Source organism: Theropithecus gelada, chromosome 1, assembly GCF_003255815.1.
Source record: "Theropithecus gelada isolate Dixy chromosome 1, Tgel_1.0, whole genome shotgun sequence".
Classification (NCBI taxonomy): domain Eukaryota; kingdom Metazoa; phylum Chordata; class Mammalia; order Primates; family Cercopithecidae; genus Theropithecus; species Theropithecus gelada.
The window spans coordinates 38,499,615-38,521,998 of NC_037668.1; the positions used below are offsets into that span (position 1 = coordinate 38,499,615).

Here is a 22,384-nt window from a genome sequence, read left to right on the forward strand (position 1 = left end):
TTACATGATTATCCAGAATAGAGAAATCTGTAGTGGCTGCCAGGGCTGGGGAGTGGAGGAGACTGAGGGGTGACTGCTACTTGGTGCAAGGGTTCCTTTTTGGGGTGACGAAAATGTTCTGGAGTTAGACAGTGGTTGGCAGGTGCATGGTTTTTGGCCAACATTCTAAAACTCAATGAGCTGTACACTTTAAAAGGGTGATTTTTGTGGCATATGAATTATCTCCAAAAAAGAAAAAAGAAAGAAAAAATATTATATAAGAGTAACTGTGCTTCCCCCATGAAAATATCCAAAAGGAAAATACTGACTTATCTATCCACTATAGCAAATACAACCAAGTTACCACTATAGCTTGGATTTAAATTGCTTTTCTATATAGTTAAAATATATACATATCACAACATACAATTTTTGTACATCAGCAAAAAACCTGAGAATCTCTAAAAAATAAACCTGTATAAGTGTTATTTCATCTAGAATATCTTAATCCCAGCACTTTGGGAGGCCGAGGCGGGCGGATCACAAGGTCAGGAGATCGAGACCACAGTGAAACCCCGTCTCTACTAAAAATACAAAAAATTAGCCGGGCGCGGTGGCAGGCGTCTGTAGTTCCAGCTACTCAGGAGGCTGAGGCAGGAGAATGGCATGAACCCGGGAGGTGGAGCTTGCAGTGAGCCGAGATCACGCCACTGCACTCTAGCCAGGGCGACAGAGCAAGACTCCGTCTCAAAAAATATATATATATATATATACACACACACAATAAAATTAAATACAAAAATACAATAAGAAAAAGAGGTATTTCATTGATACGACTTTTTCCTTCAAAGTTAACACTCCATGTATGTTTCATTTCCTATTTCCTTGTGAACTTCGTGCAGTTACATATGTAGCTACCTCATCATAGCAGACAGCCTTCCTGCCTGGGCTGGAGCCCTGCCTCTGCACCACCGACCAGCTACACGCCCAGAGCAACAGCTTAACTATTCTGTGCCTCCGGTTCCTACCTTTAATGCAGAAAAGTGTATTTATTATCTTACAGTTATTGGGGATTAAATACAAATTTATATTTGTACAGTACATAGAGTAGTGCCTGGGATATTGCTATGCATGCTTTATAAGTGCATGCATTATTGGCTGGGCATGGTGGCTCACACCTGTAATCCCAGCACTTTGGGAGGCCAAGGAGGGTGGATCACCTGAGGTCAGGAGTTCGAGACCAGCCTGGCCAACATGGTGAAACCCTGTCTCTACTAAAAATACAAAAATTAGCTGGGCATGGTGGCGGGCACCTGTAATCCCAGCTAATGGGAGGCTGAGGCAGGAGAATTGCTTGAATCTAGGAGGCGGAGGTTGCAGTGAGCCGAGATTGCACCATTGCACTACAGCCTAGGCGACAAAGCAAGACGCCATCTCAAAAATAAAATGAATAAAATAGGCCGGGCGCGGTGGCTCAAGCCTGTAATCCCAGCACTTTGGGAGGCCGAGACGGGCGGATCACGAGGTCAGGAGATCGAGACCATCCTGACTAACATGGTGAAACCCCGTCTCTACTAAAAAATACAAAAAACTAGCCGGGCGCAGTGGCGGGCGCTTGTAGTCCCAGCTACTCGGGAAGGCTGAGGCAGGAGAATGGCGTAAACCCGGGAGGCGGAGCTTGCAGTGAGCTGAGATCCGGCCACTGCACTCCAGCCTGGGCTACAGAGCGAGACTCCGTCTCAAAAAAAAAAATAAAATAAAATAAAAAAATAAAATAAAATAAAATAAAATAAATAAAATAAAATATAAAATAAAATAAAATAGTGTATCAATTATTAACAACATAGTAGGATCACGTTGCAGCAACAACAGGACCGCTGATACTTCACAAGGCAAAGGAGGACCTGAGGGGGCAAATACTGAAGCCTGAACTGCAGTCACTTCTTGAAATGCATAAAACGTCAGAAATGTATATAAAACTGCTCAAAAACATAAGCTAAGTAATTCTGTTAAAATGATCTATCCACCAGCACTTTTCAAGGCCAAGGCAGGTGGATCACCTGAGGCCAGGAGTTCGACACCAGCCTGAACAACATGTTGAAACCTCGTCTCTACTAAAAATTCAAAAATTAGGATGGGCATGGTGGCTCACGCCTGTAATCCTGGCACTTTGGAAGGCCGATGCAGGCGGATCACAAGGTCAGGAGTTCGAGACCAGCCTGGCCAACATGGTGAAACACTGTCTCTACTAAAAATACAAAAATTAGCTGGGCACGGTGGCGGGCACCTGTAATCCCAGCTACTCAGGAGGCTGAGGCAGGAGAATTGCTTGAACCCGGGAGGCGGAGGGTGCAGTGAGCCAAGATGGCGCCACTGCACTCCAGCCTGGGCAATAGAGCAAGACTCTGTTTCAGAAGAAGAAAAAAAAAAATCTGGGGAAAAAACCAAAAATAATCACCCCGGCAACTGGACAAATGCTGTGTGTGTATTCGCAGCATGGGGTACTGCCTCTACTGTCCTTTTCATCAGATTTCTCTCTGAAAATCCATAAACACACAAAACAACTTGGGAGGCTGTATCTCTACAGAACAAGCTGGTTCACAGGTGAGGGTGCTGAAAATGTGATGCGGCTCTTAAACAGAATGAAGTACAAATTTATTTTTCAACCAGCTTTTCAGAAACAAACTCATGTTTATTTCCCTCAACTTACTACAGTAAAATTAACATACATTTCATACAAATTCATCCAATTTTTCTTATTTGTCCCTAGGCAAACAGAATAGTCTTTTTTTTTTTTTTTTTGAAACAGAGTCTTGCTCTGTCGCCCAGGCTGGAGTACAGTGGCACAATCTCGGCTCACTGCAACCTCCACCTCCCAGGTTCACGCCATTCTCCTGCCTCAGCCTCCTGAGTAGCTGGGACTACAGGCACCCACCACCATACCTGGCTAATATTTATATATATATATTTTTAGTAGAGACAGGTTTTCACTGTGTTAGCCAGGATGGTCTCAATCTCCTGACCTGGTGATCCGCCCACCTCGGCCTCCCAGAGTGCTGGGATTACAGGTGTAAGCCACTGTGCCCGGCCAGAACACTCTTTAATATGAGAAGTTTTTGTTTGTTTTGTTTTCTGAGATGGGGTCTTGCTGTGTTGCCCAGGCTGGAGTGCAGTGGCACAATCACAGCTCACTGCAGCCTCCACCTGCTAGACTCAAGCAATCCTCCTGCCTCAGCCTCCCACAGTGCTGAGATTACGGGCGTGAGTCACTGTGCCCAGCCATGCAGGAGAAGATTTGATCTGGAAAAATATGCGAAAACAACTCTTTTTTTTTTTTTTTTTTTGAGACGGAGTCTCACTCTGTCGCCCAGGCTGGAGTGCAGTGGCGCGATCTCAGCTCACTGCAAGCTCTGCCTCCCGGGTTCCTGCCATTCTCCTGCCTCAGCCTCCCGAGTAGCTGGGACTACAGGCGCCCGCCACCTCACCCGACCAGTTTTTTGTATTTTTAGTAGAGACGAGGTTTCACCGGGTTAGCCAGGATGGTCTCGATCTCCTGACCTCGTGATCCACCCGTCTCGGCCTCCCAAAGTGCTGGGATTACAGGCTTGAGCCACCGCGCCCGGCCGAAAACAACTCTTAAACATTAACTTTACAACATCAATTCCAACTCTGAGGCAGAAAAAAGGTGACACAGTCCATTCTCTTATCAGTTAAGGACCCAATGTGAAGCCAGAACAGCTCTGACTTGGAAAACGCTATTAAATGTTATTACAGTATGAAAATCTCCAAAGCAATGCTACAGGTTTGTCTCTATAAAGACGGAGGCTACAATCTTATGAAGTAATTCAAGTTAAAAATTCACTGAAGGTAAAATCTATGCCAAAAGCATTCCTCTATAAAGACTGCTCAACTTCTTCAAATAAGTCTTCTCAGGTCATGGAAATCTAGGTAATGCAAGGAACCCCTGGCGCTGTGATTCTCTGGCTCCACACCACTCAAGGACCAGCAGCACCAGCAGCACCTACGAGCAGGTAAGAAAGGCAGAATCTCAGGTCCTCCCAGACCCGCTGTCTCTACATTCCTCAGGTACTCCGTGTGCAAACTAGAGCCAGGGATGCACTGGTCTAGGTGTTATCTGGCTACATTAAGACAAAGAAAAAAATGATGCAATGAAATTAAACAGTTTGCTTTTCAACTATCAGAACAGGTCTTTTTGTCAGCTACCCCAACTATTAAAAGGGAAAAAAAAAAAAAAAACATGGTACAAAGGAGCTACAAATAACCCTCAGCTATGGAGACATTTTCAGAAACGCTGAGCACTATCCAAATGGGATGTGCGGAACGCTTCCTGACCAGGCCAGATTCCTCAAGAGTCAGTGAAAACCCCGTTCCCACCTGCAAACCGCAGAGGCGCATCTTTGTCCAGCGCGATCAGTGGGGGGTCGAGGAGCACCGCGTTGTCGTTCTCTGTGACTATGCCATGGTAGGTGGGCTCCAGCCAGGGCTTGTGCTTGTTAACTGCGTTTAAAACAAAAGAAGAAAACAGACAAGGTGAGAAATAGTATTTTCAACTCCACTACTTCTGAAGACATACACTTGCTATAAAATAATAAAACTCTCATTAGGCTTGAAGGCAGTGCTCACAGTTCCGTCGCAAAATTTGGTATCAAGACCCAAATGAGATGAAATTCTAAATTCCAGAATAAGTAATGTAGAAATTATCTGAATCCATGAAGCAACTAGAAATAAGAAATAAATTGCTCTAGAAATCAAGAAAAAAAAGACTGATGGCTACAGAAAGACTATCTCTGTTTTCAGTCTATCACTGAAAAGTTACAGAGAATGGTATTTTCATTTCTTTATGATTTTTTGAGACAGAGTCTTGCTCTGTCACCCAGGCTGGAGCACAGTGGTGTAATCATGGCTCACTGCAGCCTCAACCTCCCAGGCTCAGGTGATCCTCCCCCTTCAGCCTCCCAGGTAGCTGGGACTATGTGTGCACCACCACACTTGGCTACTTTTTTTTTTAAACTCTTTGTACAGACAGGGTTTCACCATGTTGCCCAAGCTGGTCTTAAACTCCTGGGCTCAAGTGATCTGCCTGCCTTGGCCTCCCAAAATGTTGGGATTACAGGCATGAGCCATGGCACCTGGCCCCAGTATTATTATTTTTTTCTTTTTTTTTTTTTTGAGACGGAGTCTCGCTCTGTCGCCCAGGCTGGAGCGCAGTGGCAGGATCTCAGCTCACTGCAAGCTCCGCCTCCCGGGTTTTCACCATTCTCCTGCCTCAGCCTCCCGAGTGGCTGGGACTACAGGCACTCGCCACCTCGCCCGGCTAGTTTTTTGTATTTTTTTAGTAGAGACGGGGTTTCACCGTGTTAGCCAGGAGGGTGTCGATCTCTTGACCTCATGATCCGCCCATCTCGGCCTCCCAAAGTGCTGGGATTACAGGCTTGAGCCACCGCGCCCGGCCTATTTTTTTCTTTTTTCTCTGTTGCCCAGGCTGGAACATAGTGGTACGATCTCAGCTCACTCGCTCATTAAGCCACTGCGCCCAGCTGCCCAATATTAATTTTAAATTCGTATTACTAACAATAATGTAAAGCAAAGATGCAAAATGCAATAAAGTATTAAAATAAAACTAAATGCAGAATTTCAGAAAAAACCACCACTTGACTGAAAACAAGAGTATTTAAGAATAATTCGCAGGGCGCGGTGGCTCAAGCCTGTAATCTCAGCACTTTGGGAGGCCGAGACGGGCGGATCACGAGGTCAGGAGATCGAGACCATCCTGGCTAACACGGTGAAACCCCGTCTCTACTAAAAAATACAAAAAAAAAAAACTAGCCGGGCAAGGTGGCGGGCGCCTGTAGTCCTGGCTACTCGGGAGGCTGAGGCAGGAGAATGGCGGGAACCCGGGAGGCGGAGCTTGCAGTGAGCTGAGATCCGGCCACAGCACTCCAGCCTGGGTGACAGAGCGAGACTCTGTCTCAAAAAAAATAAAAATAAATAAAAATAAAAGAATAATCCATCTGGGCATGGTGGCTCACGCCTATAATCCCAGCACCCACCCAGGGTGGATCACCTGAGGTCAGGAGTTCGTGACCAGCCTGGCCAACATGTTGAAACCCTGTCTTTACTAAAAATACAAAAATTAGCCAGGCGTGGTGGCGCACAGCTGTAATCCCAGCTACTTGGGAGGCTGAGGCAAAATCGCCTGACCCTGAGGTGGAGGTTGCAAGTGAGCCAAGATAGCGCCACTGCACTCCAGACTGGGCGACAGAGCGAGACTCTACCTCAAAAAAAAAAAAAAAAAAAGAATAATCCACTTTAGAGTTAGGCTTGGGGTCCAATTCCAGTCTCCCTCTATTAAGAGCTGCATGACCTTAAGCACATTAACTTATTACCGGAAAAGTGTCCCAATCCAGCCCCCAAGATGGTGTTACTGGACTTCACACAGTAAGAATTCGGGGCAAGTCCATAAAGTGAAGGCAACTGTATTAAGAAAGTAAAGGAAGAAAGAATGGCCACTCCACAGGCAGAGCAGCCCTGAGGGCTGCTGGTCGGCTATTTTTATGGTTATTTCTTGATTATATGCTAAACAAAGGGTGGATTATTCATGAGTTTTCCTGGAAAGATGTGGGAAATTCCCAAAACTGAGGGCTCCTCCCCCTTTTAGACCACACAGAGTAACTTCCTGACGTTGCCATGGCATTTGTAAACCGTCATGGTGCTGGTGGGTCTCTTAGCATGCTAATGTATTATAATTAGCATATAATGAGCAGTGAGGACGACCAGAAGTCACTTTCGTCCCTATCTTGGTTTTGGTGGGTTTCGGCCAGCTTCTTTATGGCAACCTGTTTTATACGCAAGGTCTTTGTGACCTGTGTCTTGTGCTGACCTCCTATATCATCCTGTGACTTAGAATGCCTTAACCTCCTAGGAATGCAGCCCAATAGATCTCAGTCTTATTTCACCCAGCGCCTATCCAAGATGGAGTCACCCTGGTTCAAATGCCTCTGACAAACTGATCTCTCTTTTTTTTTTTTTTTTTTTTTTTGAGACGGAGTCTCGCTGTGTCTCCCAGGCTGGAGTGCGGTGGCGCGATCTCGGCTCACTGCAAGCTCCGCCTCCTGGGTTCACGCCATTCTCCCGCCTCAGCCTCCGAGTAGCTGGGACTACAGGCGCCCGCCACCACGCCCGGCTAATTTTTTGTATTTTTAGTAGAGACGGGGTTTCACCGTGTTAGCCAGGATGGTCTCGATCTCCTGACCTCGTGATCCACCCGCCTCGGCCTCCCAAAGTGCCCGGCCACAAACTGATCTCTTAACACACCCCCACCCTCCTCACGGTGATGGCCCAGATCACTGGAGAAGTGCTATCTTGTTCCTTCTTGACTGATACTCTACCAGAACTGCTACTTTTGCTTTTTTGGCCGCTGCATACCTCACTCCCCTGAGAAGACTTTAGCCCCAGTCCACTTTGCTTAGCCTGGGGCTTGGCTCCTGGGAGTCAATGTCAGACATCCTCCTGGTGGCCATGAATCCCTCCCTGAGCCCGCAGTACCACCACACGCACACTGAGGGCGCTGTCCCACACCTCAAATCTTTCCATTTTCCTTGTTCACCTTAAGAGGGTTAACAGCTTCCGGCCGGGCGCGGTGGCTCACGCCTGTAATCCCAGCACTTTGGGAGGCTGAGGCGGGCGGATCACAAGGTCAGGAGATGGAGACCATCCTGGCTAACATGTTGAAACCCTGTCTCTACTAAAAATACAAAAATTTAGCTGGGCGTGGTGGTGGGCGCCTGTAGTCCCAGCAACTCGGGAGGCTGAGGCAGGAGAATGGCATGAACCCGGGAGGCGGAGCTTGCAGCGAGCCGAGATGGCGCCACTGCACTCCAGCCTGGGCAACAGAGCGAGACTCCATCTCAAAAAAAAAAAGAAAAAAAAAAGAGGGTTAACAGCTTCCATTATAACCTCAGAGTATGAATGAACCAGGGGACTCCTCGATTAAGCTGATCTGAAAACATGGAAAGAAATGGTTTGAAAACTTTGTTTCCAAGTAGACGGGGCCTCCTTATTGAACCACTCAGGTTCTGTAAGTGTGAGCCAATTCAGAAGGATCTTTGTGCAATATTTCAGGATGTGATGCTACCTCTGCTGTACCTGCACCTTCCCCAGAGTGGCACACGGGGAGGGGGTTCACGCTTATGTAAGACTCAGAGTAGGCGTGTGAAGGCTTGCATCTGGAAGGCAGACAGACCAGAACAAAGCTGCGTCCTCTCTTTTTTTTTTTTTTTTTGAGATGGAGCCTTGCTCTGTCACCCAGGCTGGAATGCAATGGCGCGATCTCGGCTCACTACAACCTCCGCCTCTCAGGTTCAAGCAATTCTCCTGCCTCAGCCTCCCGAGTAGCTGGGATTACAGGCGCGCACCACCACGCTCAATTTTTGTATTTTTAGTAGAGACGGGGTTTCACCATGTTGGCCAGGCTGGTCTACCAACTCCTGACCTCATGATCCGCCCGCCTCGGCCTCCCAAAGTGCTCGGATTTCAGGCGTGAGCCACCGCGCCAAGCCACTGCCTCCTCTCTAATTAATGAAACATTTACCAGACATTTGTACACACCACATCCAAGCCAAGAGCAAATCCTTCTGGCTTCACTTTCTAAATAAATTCAGACCCTGGGGAGTCGTTGTTTAATGGGTATAAACTTTCGGTTTTGTGAGATGAAAGGAGTTTGGAGACTGGCTGCACAATGATGGGTATGTGCTTGACACCACTGAACTGCACGCTTCAAAATGGTAGAGACGGGAAAAGTTTGCTGTAGTTTACATTTTAAAAAAAAATCCACACACATACGAATACACTCAGACACAGCCACTTCTTATCCTCCTTCCTGCTCACCTGAAAGATCACAAAAGCCAAGTAACCAGCCTCCCTGTCCTTATCCCGGTTCTTACTCGGCAACCAGAGTGAAGCTTCTACAACAATGGGTCTTCAACTTTGGGGTCTCAGATCCCTGTACACCAAAAAGTTACTGAGGGCACCAAACAGCTTTTGTTTAAATGGATTAGTCAGTCAAGTTGATTATCCATCCATCCATCCATCCATCCATCCATCCATCCATCCATCAGCATTTACTACACTGAAAATTCAAACCAGCCCGGGTGTAGTGTCTCATGCCTGTAATTCCCAGTGCATTGGGAGGTGGGTCAGATCACTTGAGGTCATGAGTTTGAGACCAGCCTGGCCAACATGGTGAAACCCTCCTGTCTTTACTAAAAATACAAAAATCAGCCGGGTGTGGTGACATGCACCTGTAGACCCTGCTACTCAGGAGGCTGAGGCAGGAGAATTGTTTGAACACAGCAGGTGGAGGTTGCAGTGAGCCAAGATCGCACCACTGCACTCCAGCCTGGATGACAGAGCGAGACTCTGTCTCACAAAAAAAAAAAAAAGAAAGAAACAAGGAAAAGCCTGGGCGCGGTGGCTCACGCCTGTAATCCTAGCACTCTGGGAGGCCGAGGCAGGCGGATCACTTGAAGTCAGGAGTTCAAGGCCAGCCTGACCAATATGGTGAAACCCTCCTGTCTTTACTAAAAATACAAAAATTAGCTGGGCGTGGTGGCACATGCCTGTAGTCCCAGCTACTCAGGAGGCTGAGGCAGGAGAATCACTTGAACCCGGGAGGAGAAGGCTGCAGTGAGCTGAGATCTCACCACTGCACTCCAGCCTGGGCAACAGAGCGGGACTATGTCTCAAACAACAACAACAAAAGACAATTTTAACACTTATTAACTCATTTAAAACCAAACACATTATCTAATACATTCACATAAATAATATTTTTATGAAAATAACTTTCTGAAAACAAAGCTTACTAAGAGGAGCAGCAACAGTTTTCCGTTTCCGCAAATCTTTGTTGTCTGCTTTCACAGAAGACACCTGGGTTGTCATCTCTACCCCCGCTCCCCCTGCACTCAGCATGCTGCCCTGCTCCCCTGCACTCAGCATGCTGCCCTGCTCCCCTGCATACAGTCTCTAGAAAATGCCACAGTGCAGCCTAAGAGGGTGAGAAAAATGGCAAATAACGTCTTAATATTGTTACAGTTCTGCCCTTTCGCATCCTGCCAGGGTTTCAGGGACTCATTATCTCACTCGGGCTCTCTGTTCAAAAGGTCCTTCCTGCTGCTCTCACCACTCTCACTCTGTCCCTCTGTTCCAACACCCGGGGAGAAGACGGCAGGGGAGGGCACTGGAGCCCAGGGCCCAATGGCCTGGGTGGGCCCCGCCTGGGCTCCCAAGGGCCTGCGACCTCAGGGCCTTCGCTTCCTCATCTATAAAATGAGGACAATAACAGTCCCCATCGCATAGGTCATTGTGTGACTAAACATGCAATCACAGGTAAAATGCTCAGAAGAGTGAAATGCTCAGAAGAGTGTCTGGCACCAAGTATCAAAAGATGGTGGTGTTATTTCTCCTCCCCAACACAGACACAGACACACACACAGACACACACACACACACACACAGACACACACAAAATAAGGAAGTGGCCTTTTCATTCTCTGCTAATTCCCAATACCTGGAACTATGCTCAAAACACACGCAGGACCTATTTGGGAAATGAGTGAATATATAAGAAACCTTGAATGTACAAATCAGATCAGTTGCCCTGGTTTATGAATTCCATCATGGAGAAGATAGCTTTGGAGCTGAGAATTCAAAAGATACTGCAAAGGTGTTTCTTAATTTTTGTTTGTTTCCCCAGGTGGATGTTCTGAGCAAGAGAGCTAGAAATCTAGAGGCAACGCATGAAACCAACAGGTCAAAGACATCAGTCTGGAAAAGGTTAAGCTACGGAAGGTTAGATTACAGGGGGACTTAACATGAAATCAAACCCAGACCATAAAGACCAAAAATAAAATTGTCTTTGATATCCGTCTTCTCCCCCCAATTCATAGGCTGCTCTGAGACAAGAGATTGGCTAAGAAGAGAATAAGGGGCCAGGTGCAGGTGGCTCACGTCTGTAATCCCAGCACTCTGGGAGGCCAAGGTGGGTGGATCACCTGAGGTCAGGAGTTTGAGACCAGCCTGGCCAACATGGTGAAACCCCGTCTCTCCTAAAAAAATACAAAAGTTAGCCAGGCGTGGTGGCAGGTACCTGTAATCCCAGCTACTCGGGAGGCTGAGGCAGGAGAATCGCTTGAACCCAGGAGCTGGAGGTTGCAGTGAGCCAAGATCACGCCACTGCACTCCAGCCTGGGCGACAAGAGCAAAACTCCGTCTCAAAAAACAAATTTTTGTTTTTAGTTGAGATGAAGTCTCGCTCTGTTGCCCAGGCTGGTGTCAAACTCCTGAGCTCAAGCAATTCTTCCACCATGGCCTCCCAAAGTGCTGGGATTACAGGTGTGAGCCACAACACCCAGTTCAGGTATCTTAAAACAAACCACGTTACAATGTAGGCTGGAAGAAGCTTGGAGTTACAGATGTAAGACAAGCCATTTAAAGAAAGGACTCCAAAAAAAACCTCCACTGTTTGTTACCAATCTTTTATTTTATTTTATTTTATTTATTTATTTTTTTGAGATGGAGTCTCACTGTGTTGTCCAGGCTGAAGTGCAATGAATGGTGTAATCTTGGCTCACTGCAACCTCTGCCTCCCAGGTTCAAGAGATTCTCCTGCCTCAGCCTCCTGAGTAGCTGGAATTACAGATGTGCATCACCACGCTTGGCTAATTTTTTTGTGTTTTAAGTAGAGACAGGGTGGCCGGGCGCAGTGGCTCAAGCCTGTAATCCCAGCACTTTGGGAGGCCGAGACGGGCGGATCACGAGGTCAGGAGATCGAGACCATCCTGGCTAACCCGGTGAAACCCCGTCTCTACTAAAAAATACAAAAAACTAGCCGGGCGAGGCAGCGGGCGCCTGTAGTCCCAGCTGCTCGGGAGGCTGAGGCAGGAGAATGGCGTGAGCCCGGGAGGCGGAGCTTGCAGTGAGCTGAGATCTGGCCACTGCGCTCCAGCCTGGGCGACAGAGTGAGACTCCGTCTCAAAAAAAAAAAAAAAAAAAAAAAAAAGTAGAGACAGGGTTTCACCATGTTGGCCAGGCTGATCTTGAACTCCCGACCTCAGGTAATCTGCCTGCCTTGGCCTCCCAAAGTGCTGGGATTACAGGCATGAGCCACAGCACCCGGCCTCCAATCTTCCATTTTAAAGCAAAAATTGCAAGTTCAATTTGCCATTAATAACAATATTTGATTCCAATTTGGCTTCATACTTTAAGGTTTTATTAATAAAATTACAAGCACTATAAATACTAAAGATTATTCTAATATTTGAGTCCATAAAACTCTTGAGACTTAAACTAAATGAATTTATGTCTTTATTTAACCCAACGGGGATGTAAAAATACCAGGCAGAGCACATTGCAGAAAACCCATGATGAGTAGTAATGTAAAATGTGTTTCTGCTGCCTGAATGGAAAGGCCTGCAGCTGAAATGGCTAAGGGTTCAGTGGAAAAATAACTGTGTCACTATGTTCCCAGTATTCCAGTTTTATAATTCAAATATTCTAAATTGCTCTTAAGCTGGCAGTAGAATGAGATCTGGCCAGTTCCAAAGACTGAACTTTTAAATATTTAATGAGTGATATTTTTAATATTTCATCACATTCAATTTGCATTATAAAACATCTATAGAAACAAGTGACCGATGTTTCTGTCATCATCACAAAAAAATGGCAAAGACAAGAGACTACTGGCCGCAAGCCTAGGAACATTACCTATGTCGAAAAGTCTATACCTGATTCATTTCATCACATTCTAGGAGGTTTTAAACAACAAACTAAACTGCTTCTCCCGCCTCCCTCCGCCTCAGCCATGGTGAGTAGCCGCGGCAGCGAATCTGAATGCAGTGCGGGAGACCATGGACCGGATGCTGAATAAACTGTGTGTTGTGCACCTGCATTTTGACTGTGATCCATCACAGGAGGTGTGGAATTTTCCACTGTGGTGTCATGTCAGTGCTTAAAAAGCTTCGGACTTTGGAGCATTTCACATTTCAGATTTGGGGATTAGGAGTGTTCAACGTGTACTAATCACACGTTCTGCTTGAGATTTCAAGAATTTAGAATGCTGGCTTAGATATGGAAACTCCTATTTGTGTACGGCTTTATGAACAAGAAATTAACCCAGAAGCTTTATCATCGGTTATTAAGGAGCTTCGCAAGGCTACTGAAGCACTAAAGGCTGCTGAAAATATGACAAGCTGACTTTCTGGGGAAATTCTGACAAGATATGTCCGGCTCTGCAAGATGATTTGAAGACTGCACTGTAGTCGAGAATGTACAATGATACTGAATGCAGCAGTGTAGAAAAATTTTCCTTTTTAAAAGAACTATAAAACCGGCTGGGCACGGTGGCTCAAGCCTGTAATCCCAGCACTTTGGGAGGCTGAGACGGGCGGATCACAAGGTCAGGAGATCAAGACCATCCTGGCTAACATGGTGAAACCCCATCTCTACTAAAAAAAAAAAATACAAAAAACTAGCCGGGCGACGTGGCGGGCACCTGTAGTCCCAGCTACTCGGGAGGCTGAGGCAGGAGAATGGCGAAAACCCGGGAGGCGGAGCTTGCAGTGAGCTGAAATCCGGCCACTGCACTCCAGCCTGGACGACAGAGCGAGACTCCGTCTCAAAAAAAAAAAAAAAAAAGAACTATAAAACCATAGTGTTATAAATCAGTGGAAAGTGGCTTACAGAAAGAACTATCAGATGTGTTTACATCACATCTTAATTTTTTTTCTCTTTTTTTTTGAGACGGAGTTTCGCTCCTGTTGCCCAGGCTGGAGTGCAGTGGCTTGATCTCGGCTCACAGCAATCTCCGCCTCCCAGGTTCAAGCGAGTCTCCTGCCTCAGTCTCCCAGGTAGCTGGGATTACAGGCGTGCGCCACCACGCCCGGATAATTTTGTATTTTTAGTAGAGATGGGGTTTCTCCATGTTGGTCAGGCTGGTCTTGAACTCCCAACCTCAGCCGATCCTCCCACCTCAGCCTCTCAAAGTGCTGGGATTACAGGTGTGAGTCACTGCGCCCGGCTTATTCACTTTTTTTAACGGCTCTAATGCTTTGACATTACCATGCTCATATTTATGTATTCCTTATTGATGGCTCTGATAGCTTTAATTTTCTAAGCTCTCTATCAGATGCGCACATCTGCTGTGCCTGAAGTATAGTGGAACCCATCAGTAGTGACGTGTAGTAGTTATGACTTGTTGATAGTAGTTATGACTTGTTGACATTTCCACTATAAACTTTTAATTTTGAATTGTTTATGCATTAAAACCATGGATTTATATTGTATCGGGCTGAAAGCTGACAGAATTTCAGTCACTATTTGTGAATTTAGATTTAGATTCATTATGTATGTCGGAATCTTGTTTTTTAAAATACAAGCATGGAAAACATTTCTTGTAATCTGATCTTTAACAAAGAACATTTAGTTTTTAAACAATTTGTTGGGCAGTTAATAGTGTGAACCAGGGTCATTTTTGTATTGAGTAAAAAATTAAACTTCTAGAAACTTAGATTTTAAAAGTAATGACAATGCTTAGGTTAGTATTATTTGTAATTCAAATCATTTATGTCTAATGAGAATGTTTTCCTATAAATGGTGGCCTAAAAAAATGTATAAAATGAAACATAGCAAACATGCCAAATTCCTGTTTACTTTTATTACTTAAAAGTAATTTGGGCCGGGCGCGGTGGCTCAAGCCTGTAATCCCAGCACTTTGGGAGGCCGAGACGGGCGGATCACGAGGTCAGGAGATCGAGACCATCCTGGCTAACACAGTGAAACCCCGTCTCTACTAAAAATACAAAAACTTAGCCGGGCGAGGTGGCAGGCGCCTGTAGTCCCAGCTACTCGGGAGGCTGAGGCAGGAGAATGGCGTAAACCCGGGAGGCGGAGCTTGCAGTGAGCTGAGATCCGGCCACTGCACTCCAGCCTGGGCGACAGAGCGAGACTCCGTCTCAAAAAAAAAAAAAAAAAAAAAAAACTCTGTCTCTACTAAAAACACAAAAATTAGCCAGGCGTGGTGGTGGGTGCCTGTAATCCCAGCTACTTGGGAGGCTGAGACTGGGGAATTGCTTGAACCCGGGAGGCAGAGGTTGTAGTGAGCCGAGACCACGCTATTGCACTCCAGCCTGGGCAACAAAAGTGAAACTCCATCTCAAAAAAAAAACAAAAAACGAAAACAAAAATTAGCTGAGCATGGTGGCAGGTGCCTATAATACCAGATACTCGGGAGGCTGAGGCAGAAGAATTGCTTGAACTAGGGAGGCGGAGGTTACAGTGAGCCAATATTGCACCATTGCACTCCAGCCTGGGCGACAGGAGCAAAACTCCACCTCAAAAAAAAAAAAAAAAATTAACCGGCGTGGTGGCATGTGCCTGTAACCCCAGCTACTCGGAAGGTTGAGGCAGGGGAATCTCTTGAACCTGGGGGGGCGGAGCTTGCAGTGAGCAGAGATTGCGTCACTGCACTCCAGCCTGGGTGACAAAGCAAGACTCCATCTTGGAAAAAAAAAAAAATTAGCTGGCATGGTGGCACATGCCTGTAGTCCCAGCTACTCAGGAGGCTGAGACAGGAGGAATGTTTCAGCCCAGGAGTTAGAGGCTGCTGTGATCTCACTCTAACCAGTGATCTCACCACTGCAGTCCAGCCCCAGGGAGAGCAAGACTATCTCTAAGGAAAAAAGAAATCAGCTGTTTCAAACAAGAGTGTGATGTGTGCCTCTTTTCATGACACGTAGGTTGATCACATCTGCCCTTAAATAACAACAGTTAAATATTTCAAGAGACTGTTGGTATCTCACCTATAAATCCTAGATGATGTTACATGTTTTATTTGCAGATTCAACTTTTAAACCTTGGTCTATCATAAGAACCTGCAATTAAGGAACACTGCCAGCAGGTGGCGACAGGTGCCCTTGGACGCTCCAAGTTCTCAGGCTTTGATTTTAAAATCCTGCTATTCCAAAGGCGAACTAGTAGACCCCTGTCAAAGATGACCTGCCTAGAAAAGTGTCTTAAACTCTATGTTTAAAATCTCCAGCTGATTCTTTTTTTCCTCAAAAAAAGCATTTGGAACAGGTAAAATATTCACCATTTTAAAATAAAAATATAGAAAGGCATTCTCTCTGGGTCTCTAAGTACAGTCCCTAGTCATAAATTCCTTTTTTTTTTTTTTGAGGGTCTTGCTCTGTCACCCAGGCTGAAGTGCAATAAAACTACAGTGTGTGCCACCACTCCTGGCTAATTTTTGTCATTTTTAGTGGAGAGGGGTTTCCACCATGTTGGCCAGGCTGGTCTTGAACTCCTGACCTCAGGTGATCCATCACGCCTGGCTAAATTTTGTATTTTTAGTGGAGACAGGGTTTCACCATATTGGCCAGGCTGGTCTCAGACTCCTGGCCTCACGTGATCCGCACAATCTCCCAAAGTGCTGGGATTACAGGCGTGACCCACTGCACCCAGCTGTAAAACAGATTTCTTAATTACTCTTATTTTTTTTCCCAAAGACTGAACACTTCCAAAGAATCTCTAGACAGATTCTGTATGCACAGGTTTAAGGGTTTCTTCATCAGAATCCCAAATAAACTAAATCTTAAAGTGTTGATTGAAATACCAAATACATAGCTTAGACATTATTTAGATGAGGGTTTCTCAACAGCACGACAGACCTTGTGGGCCAGACGATGTTTAGCTGTGGGGCTGTCCCGTGCATTGTGGGATGTTCAGCAGCAGCCCGGCCTCAAAACCACTGGATGCCCGCAGGCTCCCCGCAAAGATGTGCCAACCAGAAGTGTCTCCAGACATTCCCCAAGATCCCCTGGGGGCAATCCTCCTCCCTTGAGAACCACTGACTCATATCCACCTTGTTAAGGAAAACCGACGACGTCCACATGAACATCACTTGTGCACTTTAAAAAGAGCCACTTTAATAAACTGTGCATCACACTGATGTTAATTTTTTTTTTTTCCAAGTCAGGGTCTCACTCTGCTTATAGGCATGGGACACCCCACCCAGCTTGAAGTTAATTTTTAAAATAAAAACACATTAAGGCTAGGCACGGTAGGTCATGCCTGTCATCCCAGCAATTTGGGAGGCTGAGGTGGGTGGATCGCTTGAGTTCAGGAGTTCGAGACCAGCCTGGGCAAAATGATAAAACCCTGTCTCTACGAAAAATAGGAAAAAAATTAGTCGGGCATGGTGGTGCACTTGGGAGCTACTTGGGACCTCCCAGCTACTTGGGAGGCTGAGGCATGAGAATCGCTTGAGCCTGGGAGGTGGAGGCTGCAGTGAGCTGAGATCACACCACTGCACTCCAGACTGGGTGACAGAGCGAGACCCTGCCTCAAAACAAACAAACAAAAAACACACACATTAAGTGTCAAATAAATTCTTAAGCTAACAGAATAATTATCTTTTTAATAGTACAGTGAAACTTTCCCCGCATTTATTCACTTTTCACAAGCATCATACCACCACATACTGTTACATGCAATGCAGTTATCCTATGAAAGGTGAGGCCAGGCATGGTGGCTCACGACTGTAATTCCAGCACTTTGGGAGGCCGAGGCAGGTGGATCACCTGAAGTCAAGAGTTCAAGACCAGCCTGGCCAACATGGCGAAACCCCATTTCTACTAAAAATACTAAAAATTAGCCAGGTGTGGTGACGCATGCCTATAATCCCAGCTACTCGGGGGGCTGAGGCAGGAGAATTGCTTGAACCCGGGAGGCGGAGGTTGCAGTGAGCCAAGATCGCACCACTGCACTCCACTCCAGCTGGGAGTGGAATCAATCCATCCAGACTCTGTCTCAAAAAAAAAGAAAGAAAAAAAAAGGTGAGAGCAGTTTGCAAGCTCTGCACATCTGGATCCACTCTCTTGCTCACAGGCTGGGACACCTGCCTGTCCGCCACCAGGGGGTCTATGGCTGGGCATGGGCTCACCACTACCCAGCTCACAGGGCCTGAGAGCTACACGGAGCTCCTTGTGTTGGGGAGCGCAAGGCATGCATGGGGGTGTCATGAGACAAGACCAGGGAATGAGCAGGAGCAGATCGAGGAGGAACCCCCATGTCCTTCTCCGTGGTGCACATCCCACCCTGAACGCTAAAAAGGAAGCAAGGGGACCAGACCCCTGCACATAAGCCTCAGGGTGTGATGCCAGGAGAGCCCTGAGAACCAAGTCAGGGGGTGAAGAGGTAGCTGCAGGGGTGAGATTAGAAGGGGAAGGCGCTGGGCTGAGACTGCAGTTTAGAGTCTAGGTATCTCCCGCACACGGAGATAGGGCTGTCCCCAGCTAGAACTGAGAGCTAAGGAGGAATGACAGGACAGGAGAACCCAGGGGAAGGGGATTCTGTTTCCCCCTTCTTCCATCCATCCATCCGTCTTTCTTGAGGCCCAGGTAGTCTTCTAGGTACCAAGAAAATAATGGTGAGTAAGACAGCCCCTGCCCTCTCAGAGCTTGTATCATGGTAGATTAAAATATTAATTTGAAACAGAATCTGCAAAGTAATTCACACTTCCTATAATTCCAACTTTTGAAAGCTTAAAGTGGGCCTTCTAATTTTTCCTCCAAATTCCAAACAAGTTTTTCTAATGTGGGAAATACACAGCACAAAAATTTACCATCTTAATCATTTTTAAGTGTACAGGCCGACAGCATTAAGTACATTCACACTGTGGTCCAACCATCACCACCACTATCCGTCTCTAGAACTTCTTTCATCTTGCACCCATTAAATTCTATTTTCTGTCATTATGAATTCGACTATTTGACTAAGGGTCCGGCGTGGTGGCTCAAACCTATAATCCCAGCACTTTAGGAGGCTGAGGCAGGTGGATCGCTTGAGCTCAGGAGTTCAAGATCAGCCTGGCCAACATGGTGAGACCCCGTCTCTACAAAAAATAGGAAAATTAGCCAGGCATAGTGGTGCCACACCTGTAGTCCCACTTGGGTGGCTGAGGTGGGAGGATGACCTGAGCCTGGGAGGTTGAGGCTGCATAACGCCAAAATGGTGCCACTGCACTCCAGCCTGCATGACAGAGTGAGACCCTGTCTCAAAAAAATAAAAATAAAGAATATGACCATTCTAGGTTGGGCGTGGTGGCTCACGCCTGTAATCCCAGCACTTTGGGAGGCCGAGGCAGGCAGATCAGGAGATCTCCTCATGAGGTCAGGAGATCGAGACCATCCTGGCTTACACGGCGCAACCCCGTGTTTACTAAAAATACAAAAAAAAAAAAAAAAAATTAGCCGGGCGTGGTGGCAGGCACCTGTAGTCCCAGCTACTCGGGAGGCTGAGGGAGGAGAATGATGTGAACCCGGGAGATGGAGCTTGCAGTGAGCCAAGATGGCGCCACTGCACTCCAGCCTGGGCGACACAGCGAGACTCCATCTCAATAAAATAAATAAAAAAAGATCCATGTAGAGCAAATCTTGTTTGACTTCACTCCCACTCCCAACACCGATTTCATTTATTTTGAAGCAAACGTCAGACATCATATAACTTCCCCTCTCAACACCGCATCATACATCTCTAAAAGATAACTCTTTTTAAAACTAATCATAACAAGTCCAATAGAGCTTAAAGGTAAAAAATAAAATAAGCTGGGAGAGGTGGCTCACACCTGTAATCCCAGCACTTTGGGAGGCTAAGGAAGGTGGATTGATTGAGCCCAAGAGTTTAAAACCAGCTAAGGCAACATGGGGAAATCCATCTCTAGTAAAAAATATAAAAATTAGCCAGGCGTGGTGATGCATGCCTATAGTCCCAGCTACTTGGGAGGCTGAGGTGGGAGAATCACTTGAGCCTGACTGGTAGAGGCTGCATTGAGTCATAACTGCACCACTGCACTCCGGCCTGGGCAACACAGCAAGACCCTATCTAAAAAAATAAAGCAAAATAAATAAAACTAACCATAACGGCAATACTACCTAAAAATTCACAATTAATATCATCAAATACCTAATCAGGGTTCCTATTTATCTGCTTGTTTGGTGTATCAAATAATTTCACTCAAGACACATTTCTCTCTCTGTAGGGTAAGTTTGTGTTGATTCACTCTGAATTCCACTACGAAAGAAAAATGAAAGCACTGACAACCTTGAACAGTAATGCTGAGGGGTTTCCACAATGTTGCCAATTCTTTTTTTTACCTTTAAGTATGTTTATTAAGTAGATTTTCGCAGATGTTATTTATCAAATTGAGAGAGATCCCCTCTATTCCTAACTTTGAGAGTTTTAATCATGAATGAATGAATAGCATCTTCTGAAATGCTATTTCGGCATTAATTGGTATGATGTGACTTTTTTAGCGTGTTGATTGGTGAATTATTGACTGTCTAATGTTGAAACAGCCTTATGTATGTGGACTAGATCCTATATGGTCATGGTGTATAATTCTTTTTATACATTGTTTGCCTTGATTTTATTTTGTTGAGGACTTTTTAAACGTTTTATTGAGATCGCCATTAAAATCTTTCGTCAATATATTTCAATTCACTTTTCTTTTGAACATTCTGAAAATTCTACTGGCATGAATATATCCAGCTTTGTATACTCAGCATCGAATATTACGCATATTTCAGAGCACAGGTCAGGCATTGTGGGATCCCTTTTGCTGACCACCGGGGCTGATCTTCCAGCGGATTCAGCTACGTGAAAGGCAAGAGGCAGCAACAGTCACAAGGCTATTTTTGAAGGATCAGGGTGTGATGATCACAAATGTGCTTTTAAAAATTAGGATTAAAAAAAAAAGATGAAATTAATGTTTCTGCTGTTAAACCTGGCTTAAATATAGCATCCCCAAAGCTGAAAGACAAAAGAATTGAAGGTTTGTAGTTACAGTGGCAGGACTTCCTAAAGCAAAATTCACAACTTCTTCAGATCACAGGCTTTTTGCTCTGTTGCCCACGCGGCAGCCTCCAACTCCTGGACTCCAGAAATCCTTCTGCCTCAGCCTCCTGAGTAGCTGGACAGCCACCACGTCCAGCTAGTTTTAAAATTTTTATGTAGAGAAGGGGGTCTCACTGTGTTGCCCAGGCTGCTCTTGAACTCCTGGGCTCAAGCAATCCCCCTGCCTTGGCCTCCCAAAGACCTGGGATTACAGGAGCCGCCATGCCCGGCCCAAATCCTTCTATTTTCTTTTTTTTTTTTTTTTTTTTTTTTTTTGAGATGGAGTCTCGCTCTGTCACCCAGGCTAGAGTGCAGTGGCACAATCTCAGCTCACTGCAACCTCCGCCTCCTGGGTTCAAGCAATTCTTCTGCCTCAGCTTCCTGAATAGTTGGGATTACAGGTGCCTGCCACCAAGCCCACTATTCAGCATGTTGGCCAAGCTGGTCTTGAACTCCTGACCTTAAGTGATCTGCCTGCCTTGGCCTCCCAAAGTGCTGGGATTACAGGTGTGAGCTACCATGCCCGGCCCCAAATCCTTTTTAGTTTAATGTTAAGATTTCTGGGCCGGGTGCGGTGGCTCAAGCCTGTAATCCCAGCACTTTGGGAGGCCGAGACGGGCGGATCACGAGGTCAGGGGATCGAGACCATCCTGGCTAACACGGTGAAACCCCCTCTCTACTAAAAAATACAAAAAACTAGCCGGGCGAGGTGGTGGGCGCCTGTAGTCCCAGCTACTCGGGAGGCTGAGGCAGGAGAATGGCGTAAACCCAGGAGGCGGAGCTTGCAGTGAGCAGAGATCCGGCCACTGCACTCCAGCCTGGGCGACAGAGCGAGACTCCGTCTCAAAAAAAAAAAAAAAAGATTTCTGGCCGGGCCCAGTGGCTCATGCCTGTAATCCCAACACTTTGGGAGGCCGAGGCGGGGTGATCACCTGAGGTCAGGAGTTCCAGACCAGCCTGGCCAACATGGAGAAATCATGTCTCTACTAAAAATACAAAAATTAGCTGGGCATGGTGGTGGGCGCCTGTAATCCCAGCTACTCAGGAGGCTGGGGCAGGAGAATCATTTGAACCTGGGAGGTGGAGGTTGCAGTGAGCTAACATAGCACCACTGCACTCCAGCCTAGGTGACAGAGTGAGACTGCATTTCAGGGGAAAAAAAAAAAAAGAAGGCCAGGCACGAATGCAAAAAATAAGCAGCAAGTGTAAGAGCAATGCCGGCATTCCACACTGACTTCCATCCTGAGCTTCCTAAACGACTCTCACATGCCATGGCTGGCAGTCTCTCTTGAATGTCACAGGTGTGACGTGGCAGCCTCTCCAGCAGACAGCCTCGTGTCCACCTACAGCAGTGAGATTTCCAGCAGTAAGGTTTCAGCACAATCCTTCCAGAAGTTCCAAAGCTGCAGGCGAGATGCACAGGAAGGGCCACTCTTTC

General features: G+C 46.3%; 1 protein-coding gene across 3 annotated transcripts in view; it reads right to left on the bottom strand.

Moving 5' to 3' along the window:
• Window positions 1-22,384, bottom strand: part of CLSTN1 (calsyntenin 1) — a 97,007-nt gene that overhangs the window by 41,255 nt on the left and 33,368 nt on the right. For all 3 annotated transcript variants that reach the window (XM_025401034.1, XM_025401045.1, XM_025401025.1), the window contains exon 2: window positions 4,375-4,497. In XM_025401034.1, the coding sequence (XP_025256819.1) occupies window positions 4,375-4,497 (123 nt within the window). The remainder of the gene's footprint in view (window positions 1-4,374; window positions 4,498-22,384) is intronic.